General features: G+C 42.1%; 1 protein-coding gene across 2 annotated transcripts in view; it reads right to left on the bottom strand.

The window, feature by feature from the left end:
- Nucleotides 1-233: 233 nt before the first annotated feature.
- Nucleotides 234-9,729, bottom strand: part of LOC139765878 (lachesin-like) — a 192,479-nt gene continuing 182,983 nt past the window's right edge. Inside the window, exons 7-11 of one of the 2 annotated variants that reach the window (XM_071693752.1) lie at nucleotides 9,407-9,544; nucleotides 8,262-8,411; nucleotides 7,982-8,119; nucleotides 5,451-5,594; nucleotides 234-4,827 (exon numbers count right to left, since the gene is read on the bottom strand). In XM_071693752.1, the coding sequence (XP_071549853.1) occupies nucleotides 4,664-4,827; nucleotides 5,451-5,594; nucleotides 7,982-8,119; nucleotides 8,262-8,411; nucleotides 9,407-9,544 (734 nt within the window). In that variant the 3' untranslated portion in view covers nucleotides 234-4,663. The remainder of the gene's footprint in view (nucleotides 4,828-5,450; nucleotides 5,595-7,981; nucleotides 8,120-8,261; nucleotides 8,412-9,406; nucleotides 9,545-9,729) is intronic. The other variant, XM_071693753.1, reaches the window with a different exon arrangement.

The raw sequence follows: 9,729 nt of genomic DNA on the forward strand, positions 1-9,729 counted from the left end.
TTTATGATGACAACTATTGTTGTTACTGCCTTTGGAACTTCTGATGTCGAAAAGTTCGAGTATTTGACTATCTAAAGTCAAAATAAAGAGAATCTCTCTCTCTCTCTCTCTCTCTCTCTCTCTCTCTCTCTCTCTCTCTCTCTCTCTCTCTCTCTCTCTCTCTCTCTCTCTCTCTCTCTCTCTCTCTCTCTCTCTCTCTCTCATCGCCCCTACCCAGGACAATAACACTTCCGTCATTATTCACATTTTATTGTAAACCGACTGAGAGGGTTGGTTACGTCTTCATACACAAGACATGGTGAAGGATAGCGTTAAGATACTGGGGATGTAGGATACCAGGATAGCGTTAAGATACTGGGGATGTAGGATACCAGGATAGCGTTAAGATACTGGGGATGTAGGATACTAGGATAGCGTTAAGATACTGGGGATGTAGGATACCAGGATAGCGTTAAGATACTGGGGATGTAGGATACCGGGATAGTATAAGGTTATGGGGGAATAATAGCACTCATTTGGAATCCCATAGATGAGGATATGGCGGAAGAGGTCCCTTGTAAGAGTTGATCATGAAGGAAGGGAGCACCCGTGGTGATGGAAGTGTCTCTGGTGTGAACAAAATACCTCCAGTTAATACATGTTTTCAGGCAGACAAGTCCAGGGTGTGTGTTATGGGCGGGTCATACATTTGTGTACACATATGGGCTAAAGTACAGGAAATGTAGATGGTGACAGACAGATGCCTCCACACCTGCAGACAGACAGGTGTAGGTGAATGGGGTCAGGTGAAGTATCGTTATGATTTGCTACAGAGGGAGACAAATGTTGTATGAGACACCTGGACACCTGCAGGTACATACAGGTCACAACATCTGTCTTGTAGATTCTTGCAACACCTGCGTAAAGATGATACACTTGACACTTGCCACATTGTATCTAACGCCTCTCTTTGACATACAGATGCCTACTGTTACCGCCCTCAACATCTGTTACAATAGCTTCACAGGTGTTGATGCCTATGTTTTAAACAGCTGTCGCCTGAAGTTTACATCGACTGATGAAACACATGAACACGTTCACCCACCAAGATGCTCGCTTGCTCAGACACACAATAAAAAACATTGGCACATTTTTACAGGATGAATATACAGTTACCTCTTGATATCACACTGGGATGATATCACACTGGGATGACATCACACTGGGATGACATCACACTGGGATGATATCTCACTTGGGATATCACACTGGGATGATATACTGGGGATGCTGACGAGAGGAAAAAATCTAAACCCAGAATTCTTTTTTTCCTACCCACCTGACCACATTGCAGAAGATACACAACAAACGTGGCAACACTACCTCCTATATGTATATTTATATATATATATATAAAGTCTTCTCTCTCACATACAAGTGATTATATCTATTTATGAAGCAACGGTTCTCTTCTCATTGAGGGAACTGGATAACATTAGACATATTATAATATGTACACATACAATGTCCTTATGTTCGGTATTCATACTGTACATGTAACATTGTAATACTTGTAATACCTCAGTGAACCAAATATTTTCAATGATGAACCGAACATTTTAAAAGTCCACGCATTTCATGTATCCGGAAGCCACATATCCGGATACGTGTTATGTCCGAATGCCTCTTAAGTCTATTTACGACATATACCCGGACAATTCATAGATCAGGATTCTTCCTATATCCGGACACTTCATAGATTCTGACACTTTGTATATCCGCACGTTTCATCGACCCGAACACTTCATGTATCTGAATACCTCATATAACCCGGTACTTGACAACACAGCTTTTCACATATCCACACACTTGGGATACCCATACGCTTCTTATATCTACACTTCATATATCCGGACACTTCATATAACAGGATAGTTTATATATTCAGCCAAACTCATATATCTAACATCATAAACTGATTGGCTTAAGAAACACTTCTTTTTTCCGAATATCCAACAAATCCGGATCACTCACGAGTTTAGACATCTCCAATAACCGGACGTCATCTTCACTCGAACTTCTCATACATCCAAATATCTTACTCATCCGGACGTTCACTTATATGGACATCTAACAAAGAAGTATATCTGATATTTCTTACATCAAAGTCTCGTACTTCTCAGTCATCCGAAACTTTACAAGTCCGGATATTCCTTTGGAAAAAGTCACCATTCACACGGATAAGAAACTACACACAGACAGCATATATGAATGTGTGTGTGTGTGTGTGTGTGTGTGTGTGTGTGTGTGTGTGTGTGTGTGTGTATGTGTGTGTGTGTGTGTATGTGTATGTGTGTGTGTGTGTGTGTGTGTGTGTGTGTGTGTGTGTGTGTGTGTGTGTGTGTGTGTGTGTGTGTGTGTGTGTGTATGTGTGTGTGTGTGTGTGTGTGTGTGTGTGTGTGTGTGTGTGTGAAGGATGGGCTCGGGTGATATGGTTTGTCACAGGAAACTAAATAAACAATGACCTCTGAAGACACAGTTATACACATGGCATCATAAAGATATGGTAAACACAATCTGACATCTTATCTAGGGACACAGTGTATGGGACAGGATACACTGGCCAGAAGGTAGACCCAAGTCATCCTGTGTTTTGAATGTATCCTGAAAGAAAATTTGAGATGATATATTTACATGATCTACAATTAACGTATTGAATAATGTATAAAACTAAATTTTTTAATATGTAAAACTGTAAATGAAATGACCTTCTTCCTTAAGAATAAAAAACGATATATTCTGCTGGAGAACTACAGTAAAATCCTTTATCATAACAATTCAGTATAGTACACCAAGATCCCTCGGTTGTCATGTGTCATCACAATGGAGAACAGATAAATATATACTCTTCATATTTACGACATCTTGACTATAAAGACACAGTCGATGATCATAATCAAATCCCTATTCTGAAGTTATAGTGAGCTGGCTTTCGAGTAACAGATGAATTACTCAGTGTCTGCTAATATGGCAAGGATTAAGGATTAATGTGAGTGGCATTTAATCAACGTGCTAACAGGTACTAACTAAGGTGTTGTCTCCATATAGAGAAAGTTTTTCTTTTTTTTGATAGTTAAGATAGTTTTCCCATATCTGTCCCTTAAGATGCCAGCCTACTGTTCACTCCCTTTAGTTGGTCAAGTCCTGGCCAGGTCCTATGCAGTCGACCACGAGCAATCCTTCTGTAATTTCATGTCCTTCTGGTTGATATTATTACTGCGGTCTTAATGTCAGTGGAAGACTACTGGTCCCCTGGTGTATTCCAAGGTTTAATTTCCTCGTAAAAGATCATAAGAAACTTTTCCTGCCTTTGTCTCATAGTCCTATGGAATGTTTTCTTCTTAAACAAGAGGAATTTAGAGAGATATAAAAGAGGCAGAAGAGGGTTGATAAGGTAGACAGTGAGAGGAGTGGGGAGAGTATGAGATTGTAGGAATCACAACACACAGGAACCTTGGCACACTACAGTTTTAGGATTTACAAAATAACCTTTAAATCTTTTCAGAAAATAACGCCAGTTGAACTCCATGAAAAATAAACTCACTATATCTAGCATATACATTTTCTATGGCTACAAGACATGTTGTATACAATATGTAAGATCATATTCGAGGGCAGACTCCTCATCTGACGTCGTCAGCGTCCATGAGAGGGCTCGACACTGTCACCTGTCTGTAGTGATAACACAGGAGCTGAGACACAGAGGTATGGAGTTTCTCTCTCTGGTGCTGACGACGAAGAAGCTGACACGAAGAACTCGAGAAAGGAGGAGGCACAGAAGGTTACAAGAGTTACAAGATGGAAACAGAGCCTGGAAGATGTACAAGAAAATGAAGATGTACACAGAAGATGTACAGTAGATGTTTATGGCTACTGGTGTGACATGGATACTGGGTTATCTACAGCTACTGAATGATGTAACGCTGTATCACAAACACGGATGATTATGCAGCGTTATAGATCGCCAGGTAGCGTTACAGGTGGCCAGGTAGTACTGTAGGACGTCTGCCAGCGCTACTGGACGTCTGGCAGCGCTTCTGGAAGTCTGGCAACGCTTCTGGACTTCTGGCAGCGCTACTTGATGTCCAGCAATGGTACTGGACGTCTGGCAACGCTTCTGGATGTCTGGCAACGGTACTTAACGCCTGGCAACACTTCTGGACGCCTGTCAATGCTACTGGACGTCTGGCAGCGCTACTGGACGTCTGGCAACACTACAGGTCACCTGGCAGTGCTGTCTGGGCTCCTCTTAAACCACCAAGGGTCGTCTCACAGGGGTGGAGGTTGTTGATAGAGTCTTTTCCGGTTCGCCGGGGAACACTATGAGAGGTTTAGTATCGCTGCAAATTAATGTTTTGACAACACACCCTCAACACATGGAAGGAGCAAGCAGTACTCGCAGAGCGAACACTCCATCTAGCCAGAGGCACCACTGACACACAGACACACACACACACATATGGAGTTAGCATCGTCAATGGAACCAAGTATTTTCTGAAGCACTTGGCAGTAGCGACACGACACGGGCTGTCCAGACCCAGACACCTGTTAACAGCAGCAGCAGCAGCAGGTTCTAGCAAGAAGACTATCACATATCACAACACAGTCTTGGGTACTCCGCCCGTCACACGCCCCTCAGGAGAAACAGGACGTTCCACACGCTGACGAAGACCTTGACGAAGAGCTCAGAGAGGAGTTGGGGAGACGAGGAAGAGTTGCGTAGCGAAGGTATGAAGTCGTACCGGGAACCTTTTGACTTCTGCTCCTCCTCCTCCTCCTCCTCAGTATCTTGGAACAGAGAAATGAGAGTATGAGAAAGGAAACCTGAAACAAGATATATAAACTTGTGTTGTTTACTCTCTCTCTCTCTCTCTCTCTCTCTCTCTCTCTCTCTCTCTCTCTCTCTCTCTCTCTCTCTCTCTCTCTCTCTCTTTTCTCGCGGTTCGTCTAGATGGAGATTATTTGTATAGTGGACTACAAAAAAGACGCGTGAGAGGCATGCCAATAGAGATATGAAAGAGGGAGACACAAGGTGGTCATGCAGCTACGAGATAAAAAGATTATTGAGGAGGTGGAACACGCAGGCAAAACAGAAAGATGAGTCAAGATTGAAATATGTCTGAGAGAAAGAGAGAGAGAGAGAGAGAGAGAGAGAGAGAGAGAGAGAGAGAGAGAGAGAGAGAGAGAGAGAGAGAGAGAGAGAGAGAGAGAGATCACCTTGAACTATTCTTCTCACTACAAGACTATAATCCGTAGAGATCGAAAGGATACAAACGTAAACTTCCACCTCTTAACATCAGCCCAGCTCCTCTCCTCCTGCTCTTCCTTTCACCACATCTTGTTTCCTTCCTCCTCCTCCTCCTCCTCCACCTCCTCCTCCATTTCCTTCCTCTCTTCTCTTTTCGACTGACCTTTCTTCTTGTTCTTCCCCAGGAGCTTCTGAACATCGAACTCAATGACGCCGTCAGGGGTGACGGTCGAGACGATGTCGTCATCTGGCGGACCCCGGCGCCTCCCTCCGCCGCGCTGCCTGTCGCTCCGTCCCTCTTGGCCCTCTGAAAACGCCTCGCTGTAAGCCCACAGACCTTGACTCCTCTCACAGTTCTTACTCTAGTTCCTCTCTTTTCACGATCCTCTTTCACATTTCAGATACAGTGGCTATATTGGTCTAAGCTAATGGAAAAATAAAAGAGCTAGGAAAACTGTGATCAGCTGTATCTCTCTCATCTAATGTGTCATTTAGCTCTCTCTCTCTTTCGCTCCTTCTCTCACCTCAAGTTTTGTTTTCCTTTATCAGTAGCTACAACTGGAGTAGAGAATCATAATGAACCTGATATAAGACCTACCGTATGTTAACAGCTCACTCTCTGCGATACGTCTTCTCTATCAACAAAGATGAACAACGTCAGAAAAGACATTCCAAAAGTCAATGCAAATCAAAATCGTCTAACAACAATCAACAAAACATAAGGCACTCCAAGTGTGTGTCAGCAAACATTCACAAACATTTTCCACAAGCTTAATATTCCTTAAAAAAATGTTCTCATCCAAGATATCAAAAACATTCTGGTACAAGACAAATGATTTCAAATACATTCTAAGAGAAGATCAGCTGATGAATCATTGTGTACAAAATATCAGCTGGTCGTCTCTCGTGCGTTCGGATCAGCTGACCGTGGAAGGAGAGTAGCAAGGACATGCAAGGTAGAAAACATTCACAAGCAAACATTAGCTCGGTTACAATGATGAAAGAGTTATTTATTTTCCCTTGCGCCGAGACGAATGATGCATCCATACGACATAGTTTCACGTCCATCCAAAAAAGATACATACTTGGTTTCTTAGTAAAAGATATACGCTAGTCTAAGCCTCACAGCCCTGGTGTAAGCAAGTATAAGAGGTAAACTGACATATTTTCTTGTATTAATTATGCTAAAAAAAGGACACGCCTTTCATTTCGCTCGATCTCGAGTCTTGCACACAATTCTCTCGCCTAACAATCATCCTCGAATGTATCTACATGCAGGTAACAATCAGCTGTTGGCTGGGAAACTGCTAATCATACTGAAACAATACGTCATTCTAATCACGTTCATGACCGATCAGTCAGCGATAATTCAGACGAAAATATAACAATAGTTATGATTCTTGCGCGACTCCCTGATGTTTATAGAGAATTACTGAAGACTGTACAAAGTCCTTCCAGAATCACCCAATATTTTTTGTATGAAACCATGAATAGCAATGGTAAACTTAAACATTTCGAACAACTTGTGATATAATGTGTGTGACTTTACCCAAACACAAAGTTATAAACGCCTTATCACACACACACACACACACACACACACACACACACCTCATTTTTTCCTTTGTTTTCTATGTTGTCCAATCATTTTCTTCTTTCGTTAATCATAATGAAGAACTTGTGTAAAAGTCTATATGTCAATAAACTGAAAGTGCATAAATAGATTAGAAAATTAGACAGATACCTTTATTAATATCTGATATGATGCTCAAACTAAATACACTACAAAGAAGAAAAGGACTTGAGGTAAAAAGCGAAAACGGGCTATGCTTGAAAGGTAGATGCCATTAACTAATAATGGAACGAACAAGAAGCTGTTCTAGCGAGCAGGAAGGAAGCAGTCGAGAAATTGTACCAAAAGAAAAGTTAATAGAGGAATATGTTAGGAAAACATTTAAAGGAAATGTTAATATCACATGATTAGAATCAAGGAAAGAGGATATGTTGATATGAAGCTGGGAACAACAACAAACATGGAACATTGATAAAAGACGAATGACTGTGTGTAGACAGAGGGAAAATGTTGATAAAGAAGGAAAGGGAACAAAGGGGGATAATTCAACGAAACAAGTAGCAAAACTGTAGATGAAATATTAACATGAAATAAATGATGGTACACAGAGTCAGTGATCATATGACGCAAGTAGCAGGAAATGTAGAGATTTAACATACGACAAATGAGCGTAAACAAAGAAAAGTGTTGCTGTAAACCAAAAAAAACAGTAAACAAAGAAAATTTGCTCTCATAGTAGCAGTAAAGTAAGAGGGAGAGCTAATGTTAAACATGTAACAATAAACAACACAACGAAAAGATAAACAGATATAGACACTGTAAACAAAAATGAAACAGAAACTTGGGGTCGTGGAAGACCAAGACGAAACTGAGGGAAAAGAAACTGAACATAAAAAATGACTCGTTGGAGAACCAACACAAAACAAGCAGATGTGCTTCAGAAACCAGAAGGTGACAGCAGGCATGAGAGAGAGAGAGAGAGAGAGAGAGAGAGAGAGAGAGAGAGAGAGAGAGAGAGAGAGAGAGAGAGAGAGAGAGAGAGAGAGAGAGAGAGAGAGAGAGAGCAACAGCAGCAGCAGCAGCAGCAACGAGCAGGAAGACCAGGAGGGACCACAACTCACCTTTCCTTCTAAAGCTCTTGGTCTGGTTCTCTCGCCGAGGTCCTTGATCTGCCTCCTCCTCTCCCTTTTCCTCTTCCTCCTCCTTCTTGTCCTTGTGTGAGGGGTCGGGGGGATTGACGAACAGGTCCCGCGGGATCTCTACACGTCCCCAACACAAACACATGTTAAGTCTTCACATCGAAACATTGTGCCTTACAAAGCTGACTTGTTTGTAAGTGACATTAGATATATTCATTTCATTATATGTATTGTAACTTTGTGTCCTCCTCCCTGTACTCACTGTAGACCTTGACGTTGCCGTTCGTCTCGCCGAAGGAGTTCTTGGCGTGGCAGCCGTACGACATGTAGTCCTCGGGTTGAACGTTCTTAATCTTGAGCCTCATGTACGCCTTGTAGCCATTCTCTGCCACGATGCTGTCGAACCTCCCGCCTGCAGGAGGAACCATTAGCCCTCCTCTCTCTACATATAACGTTATCATATTCTCGTTGTATATCTTTTAGTGCGAGCGTGTATATCCTTACACAGATATTGGTGTCTGATGGTGAGTCGAGATATCTTTCCAGTCTATTGATGTATGACGATTGTATCTATGTGTGTGTGTGTGTGTGTGTGTGTGTGTTTACTATAATGAGTAAGCAGTTAGCTTTGAACCATGACCATAACAATTTCTACCACATACAACCTGATAACTTACTCAGGAAGGTTCCCAGACGACGCCATTCTCTCCCTCTTCAGTAAAGATTACATTTCAAAAACACATTATCACTAAAAGCCTCCTGGATTTACCTCTCGTTCCCAGTAATTGAAACATTTGTGCTAAATTGTGTATTATTGTGTGTGTGTGTGTGTGTGTGTGTGTGTGTGTGTGTGTGTGTGTGTGTGTGTGTGTGTGTGTGTGGGCTAAGCAAGTGGTGGGCTCTTAAAGAGATTACATGTATTATTAACGGTGGCTCCTGTGTTCTCTGTGTTCAGCTTGGACGAGATCGAGAGACCGAAGCCATTAAGATGATCACCTCGACAAGCTGGGCATGAGAACTTGATGACGTGAAATTAATGAGTAAAAAACATATTTGTTTGATTGGAGAATCATTGTTTACAGGTGATGGCAACACTTACTTTCATCAAGGAATATCAAATAGCATATTGCTGCCTATATAATGAGATACTGTGTGACAGAAAATGGGGTATGGTAGACTTGAAAATGGGATAACACGTGACAGAAAATGGGATACATTTTATCCATAGCATCCTCCAACACCTGATTCTTGTTTTCGTTTTTGTATTGTTCTAAGAACATTAATGATTCAGTTGGTTGATAACAGACCAACAATTGTGGGATGAACGTGTGATTGTCTAAAGTCATTTCTCCATGCCTGTACCATCGTTAACCTGGACCCACGTGGGAAGGAGAGGACAGTACTCACTGGATAATATCATCTGACCCTTTTCGTCCGTCCAGTAGTTGATGGAGTGAGGGAAGGCCTCAGTGTGGCACTCCAGGGTCACATCCATGCCCTCAGCCACGCCCACCAGCTGGTTCGGGATCCACAGTACAGGCTGGACTGTCCAGACGAGAGACAACGTGTTAGATACAGGATTAAGTAGAGTGCAACACGTTAGAAACAGGTTTATTTCATGAGAAGATAAAACATGTTGAGCGAGGGTCCAGAGTCCAAGGTTTCGAGTTTAGAACTGACTGGAGTATGAAAGTGGCTTAGTTAACCTTGAACTCAATGAAACGACCTTC

This window comes from Panulirus ornatus, chromosome 56 (genome assembly GCF_036320965.1).
Source record: "Panulirus ornatus isolate Po-2019 chromosome 56, ASM3632096v1, whole genome shotgun sequence".
Classification (NCBI taxonomy): domain Eukaryota; kingdom Metazoa; phylum Arthropoda; class Malacostraca; order Decapoda; family Palinuridae; genus Panulirus; species Panulirus ornatus.